Below are 16,130 nucleotides of genomic sequence, written 5' to 3'. Positions count from 1 at the left end.
TGACCCCTAGTTCTTGTGTTACAAGAAGGAGTAAATAACACTTCCTTATTTACTTTCTCCACACCAGTCATGATTGTATAGACCTCTATCTCATCTCCTCTTAGTTGTCTCTTTTCCAAGCTGAAAAGTCCCAGTCTTATTAATCTCTCCTCATGCGGAAGCTGTTCCGTCCCCCTAATCATTTTTGTTGCCCTTTTCTGAACCTTTCCCAATTCCAATATATCTTTTTTGAGATGGGGCGACCACATCTGGATGCAGTATTCAAGATGTGGGCGTACCATGGAGTTATACAGAGGCAATATGATATTTTCTGTCTTATTATCTCTCCCTTTAGTGGTTCCCAACATTCTGTTGGCTTTTTTGACGGCTGCTGCATGCTGAGTGGATGTTTTCAGGGAACTATCCACAATGACCCCAAGATCTCTTTCTTGAGTGGCGACAGCTAATTTAGACCCCATCATTTTGTATGAATAGTTGGGATTATGTTTTCCAGTGTGCATTACTTTGCATTTATCACCACTGAATTTCATCTCCCATTTTGTTGCCCAGTCACCCGGCTTTGTGAGCTCCCTTTTTTGTAACTCTTCAAAGTCTGCTTTGGACTTAACTGTCTAGAGCAGTTTTGTATCATCCGCAAATTTTGCCACCTCACTGTTTACCCCTTTTCCCAGATCATCTATGACTATGTTGAATAGGGCTGGTCCCAGTACAGACCCCTGGGGGACACCACTAGTTACCTCTCTCCATTCTGAAAACTGGCCATTTATTCTTACCCCTTGTTCCCTATCTTTTAACCAGTTACTGATCCGTGAGAGGATCTTCCCTCTTATTCCATGACTGCCTACTTTGTTTAAGAGCCTTTGGTGAGAGACCTTGCCTGAGAACTCACCCGTCCTTACATCTCTCTTGCTATTGGGGCAGCCGAGCCCCCTAGTGCCCGTTAATCTTTACCTCCAATGCATGCAGCCACCCCTAATCTGGCTCTCTGTGGCAGGACACATTCAGCTCCTCTGCTGGGGCATGTTTTCTACATCACAATATGGGGTGCACAGGCTCCAGGGACCATGCTCCCTAGCAGAGCTCCCCACTCTGCCTTCCCCCTCCTCCTTGGTCTCCCCGCCCTCAGCAGCCATCCTCTCAGCATCTGCCCAGCCCCAGAGCAGCCCTGCTCCTCCGACCCCCTTGGAAAACAGTAGCCAGTTTGGGGCAGTGGGGTCACACCAGGGCAGAGGGGGCAGGGCCGGGACATGTAGGGATGGGAGAGGCAAAGCCAGGGCTCCTGTTGGGGTCTTCTGGGCATATCGGGCTTCATAGCCAAGCAGCTGGGGGGTCCCCTCGTTGTAGCTGGTAGAGGAGACTGAAGAGGGTCCCGCTGAGGGAGAGGAAAGTGGGCCCACAGCAGGCCAGAGCACTGAATGTGTGGACACTGGGACGCTGCTTCTGGCCCAAGTCCCTTCACTTGCTTGCGGGGGAAAGTTAGTGAGTCAGGCTGGTTTCTAGCAGGACGGGGGTCAAGATCCCCCCAAATCTCCAGGGAGTGCGAGAGGGAGTGGGGCCATGGAAACAGAAATCCCTTCCCACCAAGGGGGTCCCCAGCAGTGCAGGGCTGAGAAAGCTTCGCAGGGGGCCGTGCACATCTCCCTCCCAGCCGCCGCCCAGAATAAAAGCGGGGAGACAAGGGGCTCACCCTCGATTGCTAGCCGGAAAGGAGATCTCTCCCAGAGCCACGCAGAGGAAAAGCCGATCAAACACACAACCGTCTGCTAGAACAACAGTGCTGTTTATTAAACAGAAGGGAAAGGGGATAAGGGAGTGTTTCATTTTTTAATGAAAAATAACTCTCATAAACAAACCCTCAAATCTCATAACACCGAGAGAACAATCCCTCCCCCCCGCAACATGTTGTAATAACAAAATCAGTTAAAACATGACGTAGCTGCGTATATTAGAATTCAGTTCTTTTTCTGACATGATTTTAAAGTAAACTTCACATTTAAAAGTCCTCGTGATTCCTGTGATGCGTAAAACAAAACGAATAACACTTGGTGGGGAAAAGAAGTTTCAAACAAAACAAATCTACCAAAGACAAAAGCCTTGCACCCATCTACCCCGACGGATGCTGCCTCGTCTGCAAATGCTGAAAATTAAATCTCCGCATGAGTTAGCAGGCCAAGGGCAAAACTACGAAACTTCCGGTTCGTTGGCACTGGTTCTCTTCCGCCCGAAGTCAGGGAAACGAAAACCAGGCTGCTGTGGGGATTTAAAGAAACCAGGGCGACTTTCTGCGTGGCTGAGTCAAATCCACCCTGGACTTGAAACGCAAACTCGGAAACAAAGGGTAGAAAATAGACTTCAGTTCCAAGCCCCTTCTGGTGGCTCCCCGGTGAAAGGTCCCAGGGTGGAGGTGGTTTCTTCCCCTGCCGTTCACCGTCTCACTATGAAGCCAGCCGAGTTGCGTCCACCTTTGCAGTAGAGGGACTGCTTCTCTTGATTGTGCGGGCAGTATTTCAGCGTGTGGGCCCCATCGCCCGTGGCACCACACACCGGGCACACGTAGTTGCGCAGGATGGGACACAGCACGATGCCATCGGCTTGCTTCAGCAAGTGGGAGGAGTAGACCCTCTTGGACTCCCCGTTGTGTCTGCAGAAGTTGCATAGGAGTCTGCCGGGCGTCTGAGGGGTGGCCGCCCTGTTCTGCCCACTTTGCGGACAGCTGCTGCCATTGCTCCTGTTCCATCCCGATGACTTCAGGCTCGAGGCATCCCCCGGAGGCATTTGAAGGGGGGTCCCTGGCAGGCAGAGATCTGCAGTCTCACAGGTTAGGAGGCTCCTGGACCCCCTTCTGTGCTCCTCAATGATTTCGCCAAGAACCTTTGACAGGTTCAGGTAGTCCCGCCACATGTTGAAGTCATGCGCGATCGTGACAGGTGGAGAAGGTGTCCCGGAAAGCCAGTCGGGAAGCATGGTGCTCATCAGAGAAGCCCCCTACTCTGCAAAAAGCTCCTCGACCCCTGCTCCTTTAATAGGCGTGGCCTGCAGTAGGCAGCATTGCCAGCAGGCTGCACTGTGCCCATCCAGTGCAAGGAGGTGGAGTCTCCAATTTAAAGGGCCGGAAATCAAAACAGAAAAGCATCCCACACCGGAGATTAATGAGCTAAATATCAAGGTTCAGCTATAGCAAATCTACTGGGCATCAGACGCACCCCTCTTCTAGAAAACTGAATTCCATTTTCCCTCCCTTCTGCTCCAGAAGCTCACCTCCCACCCAGGGGCAGTCCGTTATTTTTTGCCAAGGTCCAAATTTCTTGGTCCAGGTATAGTCAAGATCCAGACTCCAGAGAAAATAATAAAAATAAACCAACAATAATGATCATCATAAGTAAATAAAAAGATCTCGAGGTCCATTCAAAAGTGTCTGCTGGTCCGGAGTTGGCCTGGGGTCTGCCTATTGACTGCCCCTGGCCTCGGGTAACGCTGTCAGCGGCTACGATCGAACGTGGGATCCCTTGACCTTGATGTGGGAGCCTCTACTGCCTGAGCTAAAAGCCACCCCTCTCTTAGCGGCGGTTGTAGCAAGCTCATCCCTAGAGCCCTGCAAATCTGCGGATCGCCGCTTTATAGCCACAAGACTATGTCTGCGGGCTCCTGGCTTGGATGTGGAGCTACTCAGGGATCTACTCATCAATCTGTAGCTGGCCTAGCCACCACTTGAAGGGGGCGGAGTGCCACACTGAGCAGGCATGGCTTACGCTGGTGTCACGAAAACATCCACAAAAGTCTCAGATGTGGCTGCTTTTTATCTCACTCAGATTTAACCATCAAACCGAGTCTGAACAGCATTAGTTGAAAGCTTTTTAAAGACTTTTAAAAATGTTTAAAGAGGCCTTTTCTGCTCCAGCCTGTTAACACTTTTCCGTTTTCTTTTTAAAAAAAAACCCAAACCCCACACACATATCTGCTAAAACCTGCCCTCATCAGTTGCAAAGATTGACAGAGATGCTAAAGGGAGGAGGTCCGTAAAAAGTAATGGACATGGTCACTTTCCCACCAGTCCCCTCCTTAAGGTAAACTGACCAGCATATCTGTACCAAAGTAGTTATTCCACTCTAGGTATTCCAGCATAACTCCAAGGCAGAGTAAATATTCTGGAATAAAGTCATAAGAACATAAGAAGGGCCATACTGGGTCAGACCAAGGTCCATCTAGTCCAGTATCCTGCCGTCCGACAGCGGCCAATGCCGGGTGCCCCAGGGGGAATGAACAGAACAGGTCATCGTCAAGTGACCCATCCCCTGTTACCCATTCCCAGCTTCTGGCAACCAGAGGCTAGGGACACCCTCCCTGCCAATACTGACTAATAACCATTGATGGGCCTATCCTCTATGAACGTATCTAGTTCTTTATTGAACCCTGTTATAGTCTTGGCCTTCACAACATCCTCTGGCAAGGAGTTCCACAGGTTGACTGTGTATTGTTTAAAGAAATACTTCCTTTTGTTTGTTTTAAACCTGCTGCCTATTAATTTCATTGGGTGACCCCCACTTCTTGTGTTATGAGAAGGAGTAAATAACACTTCTTTATTTACTTTCTCTACACCAGTCATGATTTTGTAGACTTCTGTCATATCCTCCCTTAATCGTCTCTTTTCCAAGCTGAAAAGTCCTAATCTTATTGTGATGAAGCGGGACTGTTCTTAATGTTTCCTCTGAATAGTGTGGGGGTGCCTCAGTTTCCCCTATGCAGTTCTTGTCTCTAGGTGGTAGGATAAGGGTGTATGATCATTGCAGAGCCCTAGAGGGCAGGTGTGTGCAGGGATCTGGATACAGAGAATGGCCAACACCCTGTTTCCTGGCAACTGATGGCCTGGGCCTTCCCCCCTGCAAGGTGAGAGCTAAAGGGTTGGAGAACAAAGGAATCAGGTGACCTCCTGGCCCGGGGAAAGGGACAAAGCCCAGAGGAGGAGGGGCTGGAGGGAGTTTCAGTTTGGGGCTGGCTGGGACATGGAGTGAAGTGCACACGTGGTTGTCTGGCTCACTGCCCCCCAAAATGGACCCGGCTGAGGGATCCTGTTCTCTGCACCTACAAGCTCTGGTTTAGACCATGTTCCTGTGGTCTAATAAACCTTCTGTTTTACTGGCTGGCTGAGAGTCACGTCTGACTGCGAAGTTGGGGGGCAGGACCCTCTGGCTTCTCCAGGACTCCGCCTGAGCAGACTCGCTGGGGGAAGCGCACGGAGGGGCAGAGGATGCTGAATGCTCCGAGATCAGACCCAGGAAAGTGGAAGCTGTGTGAGCTGTGTGTCCTGAAGACAGTCTGCTCACAGAAAGGAGACTTCCCCAGAGTCCTGCCTGGCTTCGTAGGGAGCAGTTCCAGAGCATCACCTGGGGACTCCGTGACACTTATTAATCTCTTTTCATACAGAAGCTTTTCCATACCCCTCATCATTTTTGTTGCCCTTTTCTGAACCTTTCCCAATTCCAGTATATCTTTTTTGAGATGGGGCAACCAGGTCTGCACGCAGTATTCAAGATGTGGGCGTACCATGGATTTACATAGAGGCAATATGAAGTTTTCTGTCTTATTATTAGGGCCCTACCAAACTTACAGTCCATTTTGGTCAATTTCATGGTCATAGGATTTTAAAAATGGTAAATTTCCTGATTTCAGCTACTTAAATCTGAAATCTCAGGATGTTGTAATTGTAGGTGTCTAGACACAAAAAGGAGTATTTGGGGGTTGCAGGGTTATTGTAGGGGTTGTGCTACTGGTATCCTTACTTCTGCACTGTCTTCAGAGCTGGTCAGCTGTAAAACAGTGGCTGCGGGCCGAGAGCTCAGCTCTGAAGGCAGGGCAGAAGTAAAGGTGGAAATACTCCTAAAGTAAACTTGCGACACCCCCCCCCCCCCCCCCCCCGCAACGCTCTTTGGCTCAAGACCCTGACTTTGAGAAACGCTGGTCTCCCCGGTGAAATCTGTACAGTAGAGGGTAAAAGCACACAAAAGTCCAGATTTCACGGGGGAAGACCAGATTTCATGGACCGTGACATGTTTTTCATGGCCATGAATTTGGTAGGGCCTTACATATTATCTACCCCTTTCTTAATAATTCCCAACATTCTGTTAACTTTTTTGACTGCCACTGCACAATGACTCCAAGGTCTCTTTCTTGAGCGGTAACAGCTAATTTAGACCCCATCGTTTTGCATGAATAGTTGGGATTATGTTTTCCAATGTGCCTTACTTTGCATTTATCAACATTGAATTTCATCTGCCATTTTGTTACCCAGTTTGGTGAGATTTCTTTGCAGTCTGCTTGGGACTTAACTATTTTGAGAAGTTTTGTATCATCTGCAAATTTTGCCACCTCCCTGTTTCTCAGATGATTTTGGAATAGAGTGTGCATACAAGGAGTTATTCCGGAACGCCTGAGTTATCCTGGAATTTCTATTGAGTGAAATACTTATTCATAGAATCATAGAATATCAGGGTTGGAAGGGACCTAAGGAGGTCATCTAGTCCAACCCCCTGCTCAAAGCAGGACCAATCCCCAATTTTTGCCCCAGATCCCTAAATGGCCCCCTCAAGGATTGAACTCACAATCCTGGGTTTAGCAGGCCAAAGCTCAAACCACTGAGCTATCTCTCTCTCTCCCCCCCCACCCGGGGGGGGGGGGGGGGGGATATTTATTTATGTTGGAATAAAGTGATTTTTTGTTGTTGAATAGACTGTTTGGAGGGGGCATATTACAGAATACCTGAGTTATACCAGAATTCCCCATGTGGACAATGCCTAGGAAAAGACAGGGAAATTAAATGCAGAAAAGCTCCAGAACGAATGCAGGTTAAAATATCAAGCAATCAATATTAGGACATTTGAGCAATTAAGGTTAAACCTTAAATTTAGCCAGCTCGCATCATGTGTCGTCTTGTTTTCCTCATTCAAGAGAAACTGTCCTGACCAGCTCATTAAAATGCTAACCTTGCCAAGGAAAACCAGAATAGAAAAAAACACTTTCGCAGACTCACAGCTGGGCCAAGTTAGCCTCTGTCGAGGCACCTCACATTCTGGAATAGTCCAGTTTGGGGCTCAATCCTGCAAACCCACATGTATGCAACATTATGTCCAGGAGGAGCCCCATTGACTTCAGAGCAAAGTGCGGCACCCGGACCTTGGATTGGTTGGCATTTCAAGGGTGTCTTGCATTTAATTTCCCTGGTGCTGCCCTCTCAGTGCTCCCTCTGCTCTACCCTGGCCTCATCCTGGTCTGCTCTATCTCCAGTGTCAGTTCTTTGGGTCAGAGACCTTTTGTTACCCTGTGCAGATCAAGTGCAATGGGGCCCCCATCTCAGTGGGAGCCTTAGGCACGACCCTAACAAGCCTGATTAATAATAACCTGCTTTCGGCATTGTTTTGGGGCCTCTGGTGTTTTTCTGTTTATGTGTCTATTGCACCTGCCCCCCTGGTGCCGCTCTGTCTGGAACAAGTTGGAAGTTTGTATCTTTCCCTGGCACTTCCCCTCCCACAGAGCTCTAGGGAGGTAAGTTACAGGCCCCTGACTGCTGCGTGAAACTGACCAGAGCAGCTGTTCTCAACCTTTCCAGATGACTGTACCCCTTTCAGGCACCTGATTTGTCTGGCGTACCCGCAAGTTTCACCTCACTTAAAAACGACCTGCTTACAAAAGCAGACATCAAAATACAAAAGTGTCCCAGCGCGCTATTCCTGACCTGCTGCTTCCTTTCTCATTGTGTCCGTGTGACGTTTTAGTTTGCACCGACTTTGCTCGTGCTGTTTACGTAGCCTGCCTGTTGTAAAACCAGGCAAATGTCTAGATGAGTTGATGTACCCCCGGAAGACCTCTGCGTATCCCCCTGGTGGAGAACCACTGGACCAGAGCCAGGAGACGCAGACAGTTCAGGGCTGGAGCTGCAGAGTGAGCAAGGGCTGACATACCTGTTCCGTCTGGGTGGGTGGGGTGAAGCTCAAAGTGTAAACAAGCCAGACAAAAAGCCCCCTGTGACAAAGTGGGGATTTTCTGTGATATGTTTATGACGCCGATGTGTGCCTCAGTTTCCCCCTAAACTTCACATTGTTACCCAGTGGAGGGCAAAGGGCTAAGTCTGCTTTTGGAGGGCAGGTCAGGACACGAGGTGAGGAGGGGGCACACTCATGGGGTTCCTCCACCAGACCGCTTAAAAGCCACAGATCCCGTGGAGTTGTGACACACACAACCCCCCCAGTCACTTGATCTTTGACTGTGAGGCTGGATCAGGGCCAGTGAAAACACAGGGCGGGGGCTGAGAGGGGGTGTCTCATGGTTGGATTCTCTCCTGAAAATCCACCGGGAATTCCCCTGCTGCTGGGGTGGGGGGGCAGGAGGGGGAGAGAGCACCCCTGTCCTTGGCTTCCCTGCCACAGGCATCTGTAGGGTCCCGCATTTCAGGGCGGGGCCCAGTGGGGCGTTCTAACCCCAGAAGATTGCTTGAGGAGCCCTGAAGGGACTACCCCCTGCCCAGACCCGGCTGGTATGGATGCAGATGGGATCCAAGGGTTGCATCCGATTATAGGGGACTGGCACCTGTGCACTGGGGGGACTGTGCCAGGGCTGGGCCATGCTGGGGGCAGCGTTGCAGCGGGCAAAGCTCTTTAAAGGCCTTTGTGAGGGTCTGAGGCTCGAAGAGAGACAGCAGAAGGCGGATCTTGCAGACTGGGCAGAAAAGGGAGCGAGGCTGAGCCGTTCGGGGAAGAGGCGCGACCAGACACGCACGATCGGAGGCAGGCCTTAGAAAGGGTGATGCCGCCACAGGAGACTGACCAGAGGCAGAACCAAGTGCCAGCCCCAAAGCCGTGCCCAGTGGAGCGGCCCTGGCAGGGCAGGTGGGCGTCCCAGCAGACAGAGGCCAGAATGGCCGAGCGAGAGAGTTTGGGGCCCTCTCCCCGGGGAAGAGGGGGACAGGAGAGCACCCACAGCCCCCTGCACCGCAGCCGGACCGAGCTCACTGCTCCCACAGGTGCAGCTTGAGAGAGAAGTGCTGTCCGTGGGCCCAAGCAGCTTGCAGACCCCGGTGCAGGAGCAAGGGCGCAAACTGGAGAGGCGCTAAGCGTTGCTGCCAGAGTTGAACCAGCCCCAAAGCGCGGAGGGGGAGGTTTCCGGGGTGCAGAATAAAGGGGCTCTGAGTCACGCTGCGGTTGCGACCCAAATGAGGGGCTATGTAGGGACATTGGTGCTGGGGGCGGGCTGGGGCATGCCAGCTGTGGCTGAGGTTTCTGAGCCTAGAGCGGCGGGCAGCTGGGAAACGGACGGACGACAATGTGCGCAGCCGGCCGGGTTCCAAGAGGAAACCCAAGGGGAGCCGTTCCTGGATGGGCCCCTGGAGGGGGCTCCCCAGAGATGGGAAGGGGGAACCCCCAGTGGCAGAGATCTAGATGCTCTGACTGCCAGGGGACACGAAGGGGCAGAATGCCCAGGGCTCAGGCACCAGGGGGCCGGCAATGGCTCACAGCTGTTCAGTTACTGCCAACCCAGGCAAAGGGGCAGCCGGCACCCCGAATCACTGGAGCTAACAGGGAGGCAGTTCCCCAGGAGGGGCCACGATCTGCAGGATGCTGAGTTCAGTCCTCAGCCGACCGTGACTATCTCCCGCTGCTTTCTATTTCACAGGTTCAGGGAATTTAAGGCCGGAAGGAGTCATCCTGTCCACTAGGCTGACCTCCTGTCTAGCCCAGGCTCACATCTAGACGTTCACCCGCTCGCTCCCCCGTATGCCGAGCTCAACGACCCTAATTAGACGCCAGCGTTTGGGTCCTCGGCAGGCTAAACTCTTGTGTGCCACGTGCAGGGACCGGAACAGACCCGAGACCTGCCCAGATCCATGCCCCACCCTGCCGGAGAAGGGGAAAAACCCCAAAGTCCCTGCCGATCTGGGGGAAAATTCCCTCCCCACCCCAAACCTGGCAAATCAGTCGGGCCCTGAGAACAAGCTGCAGCAGTCAAGCTGCCAGAGAGGGGGTTCTCTGGACCGCCTGCAAGCAGTGAGGAGTAAAGGGGGGTGGGAGTCATTTCAAGAGTGGAAGGACAGCCTGGAGGTGGGGAAACTGAGGCACAGCTGGGTGTTGCTATAGCCAGAAGTGGGGAAACTGAGGCAGTTGAGTACTGCCCCACGTGGCTCCTCCCAGAGGGTGAGATGAGCACAAAGTCAGTGTAAGCAGCCAGGAGGCTGCTGCCTATAACAGAGGAACCTTTCCAGAGGGCAACCATGGATCTCATGGGACCCCCTTAGTAAGGGACCCCAAATCACTTCCCACCATGGGTGGGATGGAGAGCGGAATTTGGCCCCAGGGGTGTCAAATATTCACCCTTGGGTGTGAAAACAGATTCCTCGGACACCCTCAGCCCAGGAGTGGGGCCACCTCCCTGGGAAGGATGGGGGCAGGGCCCTGGATACAGGACCTGACCAGCTCTGCAGCAGGCCAGGCCTGTCCTAACCACCCTGACCAATCCAGGGGGTGCATCCCCATCCCCAAGTGGGGAAGCCCAGTGCCCAGTCGGTGTGGCTGGCGCCCTAAGGCACCAGCCATCATCGCACTTCATGATCCATAGCAGACGAACACGGGTGGAGGGGTTTGCAGGGTCAGATCACAGTTCAAACCCAGAGGCTTGGGGGTAAAAGGGGCACATGGGTTGCGTGAGAACACCCTATGTGTCACCCATCCGGTGCGAGCCACAGGGGGAAATCACCCACGCTGGAACTGAAAGGATGGTCTGGTGAGTAAGGTACCACCCTGGGACCCGACAAACCAGTGCTCAAGGCCCTGCTCTGCTATAGATGCCCTCTGTGACTGTGAGCAAGTCATTGCCGTGCTGTGCCTCAGTTTCCCCATCAATATGATGGGGATAATGGCCTTGTCTCACAGAGGGTATGTGTGGCTAAGTACCTTAGAGTCTTACAGATTGTGAGCTGCCCAAATACTATGGTGATGGCCAGATAAGCACCCGAGATAGGAAGGAACCGCTCTGTAATGACTTATGGATGTGGTCAGCTGGTTGGGGTGTATGGTATGACGTTTGAAAGAGGTGTTAGGATCTTCTGGGGTATCCCTCAGCTGACCCTCTTCAGAGGGGGAAGAGATGGGGCAGTTTGGGGAATGGATCTGGGTCCAGTTGAGAATTCCTGTTTGCTTTAAGAATCACAGCCCTCCGGGGGACTCGACCCTCTGGGAAGCTGATATCAGGCCATCAAGGGGCTATCAAGGCTGATGGGACAACAGGGTTGTGCTGTCTCGGGGCCAGGAAAGAAGGGGTTAAGAAGCCCCTTTGCAAAGCTGGTGTTCCTCACTTTAGCGGCCAGGTGGTCCCCCAGGAGTCACACTGCAAACCGGTCTGAGCCCAGGAGGGGGCCTTCAGAGCCCCAGGTGGACACCACAGCCAGGGCCGGCTAGCAAGGACTTTGGATCTGATGATGCCAGTGACTGGCCACTAGGGGGCTCCACCAGTGATGGTTGTTACTTTGTTAGATGGCTCCGTTTCCTGGCCAGCTGCTTTCAAAGCAAGTCACCTGGCCCTGACCCCAGCCCCAGACCCAGCATCAAGGGGCCAGATTTGGCCTTTGCCCAGTGGCCGACTCTCAGCAAACCCTGATGAGTCGGATCTCACAGGATCATAGAAATCTGGGGCTGGAAAGGACCTTGAGAGGTCACCTCGTCCAGCCCCCTGCACCGAGGCCAAACCAAGCCCACCTAGACCAGCCCTGACAGGGGTCTGTCCAGCCTGGTCTTAAAAACCTCCAGTGACGGGGATCCACCCCGCCTCCCGTTCCAGAGCTGAACTCCCCTTCTAAAGTGTGTCCTCAGAGCCAGCTTCACTCTTCCTTGCTGCAGAGTAAGCCCATCGCCTCTTGTCCTACCTGCAGTGGACATGGAGAAGAATCGATCTCCGTCCTCTTTGTAGCCGCCCTGAACGTATTTGATGACTGTTCTCAGCCCCCCCCCGGCTTCTTTTCTCAAGTTTTCAACCTTTCCTCACTGCTCAGGTTTTTTCTTGGATCATTTGTGTTGCTCTCTCTCCAATTCATCCACATGAAGGGCGGCGCCCAGATTTAGACCCAGCGCCCCCGCTGAGGCCTCACCAGTGGCGAGTAGAGCGGGACAATTATCTCCCGGGCCTGACAATACCACACTCCTGTGAATACACCCAGAATGATGCTCAGCCTTGTTAGCTGCTGCTTCATAGGGTTGATTCGTTCAATTTATGATCTGCTAGAACCCCCCAGGACCCTTTACAGCAGTACGATCGCCTAGCCAGTTAGTCCCCATTTGGTGGCTATGCATTTGATTTTTCCTTCCTAAGTAATTGAAACATGGGCACAAGTGTCTATTTAGGGTTACCACCTGGCCAATATTTGACTGGTCTGGTTGGGTTTTTTATGGATTTGCCAGTTGCCAGAAAAAATAATTTGATCTGCAGCGTTGTTTTTTTTTAACGTGGGTCTAAAGATTTGCATTATTATCCCAAGACAAGGGGATTAGCTAATCTTAACAGTTGCTGTGTCCAGCTAAAGATGCTAAGACGTTGCCGTTCAAAATAAGAAATTGCTGGAAACTACAAAATCAAAGGGCAAATACAAATTCAAGAGATGGACTCAATGGGTTTTCTTTATGTATAAAATTCCAAATAGGACTGGTGATTAATCGCAGTTAACTCAGGTGATTAACTCGAAAAATTAATTGCGATTAAAAAATTTAATCGCAATTAATCACAGTTTTAATCGCACTGTTAAACAACAGAATACCAATTGAAATGTATTAAATATTTTTGGATGTTTGTCTACATTTTCAAATATATTGATTTCAATTACAACACGGAACACAAAGTGTCCAGTGCTCACGTTATATTATTATTTTGATTACAAATATTTGCACTGTAAAAATGATAAACAAAATAGTATTTTTCAGTTCACCTCATACAAGTACTGAAGTGCAATCTCTGTATCGTGACAGTGCAATTTACAAATGCAGATTTTTTTTTGTTACATAACTGCACTCAAAAACAAAACAATGTAAATCTTTAAAGCCTACAAGTCTATTCAGTCCTACTTGTTGTTCAGTCAATTGCTAAGACAAACAAGTTTATTTATGTTTATGGAAGATAATGCTGCCTGCTTCTTCATTACAATGTCACCTGAAAGTGAGAACAGGCGTTCGCGTGGCACTTTTGTAGCCGGCGTTGCAAGGTATTTACATGCCAGATACGCTAAAAATTCATATGCCCTTCATGCTTCGGCCACCATTCCAGAGGACATGCTTCCATGCTGATGACACTCGATAAAAATAATGCATTAATTAAATTTGTGACTGAACTCCTTGGGAGAGAATTGTATGTCCCCTGCTCTGTTTTACCCGCATTCTGTCATATATTTCATATTATAGCAGTCTTGGATGATGCCCCAACACAATGTTCGTTTGAAGAATACTGTCACTGCAGATTTGCCAAAACGCAAAGAAAGTACTGAGATTTCTAATATACAGCACTCGACCCAAGGTTTAAGAATCTGAAGTGCCTTCCAAAATCTGAGAGGGACAAGGTGTGGAGCGTGCTTTCAGATGTCTTAAAAAAGCAACACTCCAATACGGAAACTACAGAACCCGAACCACCAAAAAAGAAAATCAACCTTCTGCTGGTGGCATCTGACTCAGATGATGAAAATGAGCAGGCGTCGGTCAGCTCTGCTTTGGATCGTTATCGAGCAGAACCCATCATCAGCATGGACGCATGTCCTCTGGGATGGTGGATGAAGAATGAAGGGACATATGAATCTTTAGTACATCTGGCACATAAATATCTTTATGTGCTGGCTACAACAGTGCCATGAGAACACCTGTTCTCACTTCCAGGTGACATTGTAAACAAGAAGAGGGCAGCATTATCTCCCGTAAATGTAAACAAACTTGTTTGTCTGAGCGACTAGCTGAACAAGAAGTAGGACTGAGTGGACTTGTAGGCTCTAAAGTTTGACACTGTTTTATTTTCGAATGCAGTTATTTTTTTTACCTAATTCCACATTTGTCAGTTCAACTGTCATGATAAAGAGATTGCATGACAGGACTTGCATGACGCGAATTGAAAAATACTATTTCTTATGTTTTTTACAGTGCAGATATTTGTAATCAAAAAATAATATCAAGTGAGCACTGTACACTTTGTATTCTGTGTTGTAACTGAAATCAATACATTTGAAAATGTAGAAAACATCCAAAAATCTTTGACTGAATGGTATTCTATTGTTTAACAGCTGCCGTGGGGGGGCAATGGAACCCTGCAGCTTCCAGCCACAGGTCAGGCGGGTGGCCCCGGAGCTCCCAGCCACCTGGTATCTGCCCAGCCACTTTCCTAAGATTTTGTCATGGATATTTTTAGTAAAAGTCACAGACAGGTCACAGCTTCCCTGAATTTTTGTTTATTACCTGTGACCTGTCCGTGACTTTTACTAAAAATATCCATGACAAAATCTTACCCTTAACTATAAGTGGCTGTTGAAGGGGGATGGGTTGCGGAGTTGCCTTGTGGTTGGGGTTTGAGGTTGTGGCAGGCTGGCCTTGTGGGGGGGGGGTGCCTTTTTTTTGCATTTCAAAGGTGGTAATGCTAGCGTAGATCCGAAGCGTCTCCACTTTGGGGATGGGACCACATTCTGATCTGAGCCCATTGGTGTAAATCCAGAGTGATTCCAGATTTATGCCAACATTACTGAGAGCAGGATTTGGCCCTGGTGGGGGATGGGGGGGCAGGAAAGGGGGTGACTGAGACCCAGGAGGATAGTAGGAAATCCCTCGGGAACCTGTAAGGCTATCTCCCTGCTCACCCCGACACTGCTATATGCCTCACCCCCGTGCTGGGGGGAGGGGGGGCAAGGGGTGGGCTGTGCTGAGGCTGCCAGTGAAGGGGCCAGCTAATGTCCAGTCGGGAGCTGGGCTGAGAACTCACAAACTCGTTTCACCCACAGGCTACCCCCCAGACACCCCGATGGGTGTGGAAGCTTCAGAGCCAGACACAGGCATTCGATAGTGAGCCAGCAGGGGATCCGATTTAACGCCCCGGCGCCGGTGGGCACTGCGGGGGGGACGGGGGGGCGCAAAGAGAGGGCCATGTGCTCCAGCCCCTCTCGGGGAGGAGCACATACAGTGCTGGATTTAGGGCCTTCATTTTCGGGGCCCCCCTCAGGACCCAGCCAAGAAAAAGAACATTCTCTCTTGTCTCCCCCCACCCCTGTTTTTCATTCTTTTTTTCTTTATCCTTCTCTTATATTATAAGACAAGTCATGGGAAGTAAATGAAAATAAAGTGAGGTACCTTGATTGGGGCAGGGGTTGGGGTGCAGGAGAGGGTGAGGGGGCAGGCTCTGGGCTGGGGCAGGAGGTTGGGGTGCGGGACGGGGGCAGGGGGGCGACACTTACTTCGGGCGGCGTGGCTCCCAAAGCGACCGGCACAGCCCTCTGGCAGCGGCTCCTAGGTGGGTGTTCCCGGCCAGCGGGAGCCTGCGGAGTTGGCGCCCGGGGCGGGGGCAGTGCGCAGAGACACCCCCACCCCTCACCAGGGGGCCGCAGGGACATGCCGGCCGCTTCCGGGAGCGGTGCAGCGCGGTGGGAGGGAGGCAGAGCGGGCAGGGAGCCACCTTAGCCCTGCTGCTGGCATGTCTCTGCGCGCCCCTTGGGGGCAGGTGGGCAGCGGGCAGCACACGGAGCCACTTCCCCCCACCAGGGACGTGCCAGCAGCCGGCCGCTTCCGGGAGCGGTGTGGGGCCACCGGCCACGGCGTGCAGGCAGCCTGCCTGAGCCCTGCTGCACCACCACCCGGGACTCGGGGGCAGGTTGTCAGATGAGATTTGTCCTGCATTTTGGGCGCCCCGGGCCACCGCACGGTTTGTTTCATGGTAAATCCGCTCCTGAGCATATGGCCCCCTGCCCTGTCTCACTTCCTCTTTGGGGTGGGGGGAAGGGCATGGCTAATGCAGACCAGGGCGTCCTATTGGCCAGAGGAGGGACACGAGTGTTGGCTCAGCAGCCCTGGCCCGTTTCATCTCCAGTCATCAAAGGTGCCCTGGCACTTGCTGAACGGCTTGAACTTGTGCACTGCTTGGCC

General features: G+C 51.4%; 1 protein-coding gene across 1 annotated transcript; it reads right to left on the bottom strand.

Moving 5' to 3' along the window:
* Nucleotides 1–1,850: 1,850 nt before the first annotated feature.
* On the bottom strand, nt 1,851–5,861 carry NANOS2 (nanos C2HC-type zinc finger 2). The gene has a single exon (XM_048833115.2). It carries the CDS (start codon nt 2,971–2,973, stop codon nt 2,425–2,427), a length of 549 nt encoding a protein of 182 aa, XP_048689072.1. The 5' UTR covers nt 2,974–5,861; the 3' UTR covers nt 1,851–2,424.
* Between the last annotated feature and the right edge of the window lie 10,269 nt (nt 5,862–16,130).

The sequence above is a fragment of the Caretta caretta genome, chromosome 23 (genome assembly GCF_965140235.1).
Source record: "Caretta caretta isolate rCarCar2 chromosome 23, rCarCar1.hap1, whole genome shotgun sequence".
Classification (NCBI taxonomy): domain Eukaryota; kingdom Metazoa; phylum Chordata; order Testudines; family Cheloniidae; genus Caretta; species Caretta caretta.
This window is presented reverse-complemented; position numbering and strand designations above follow the sequence as displayed.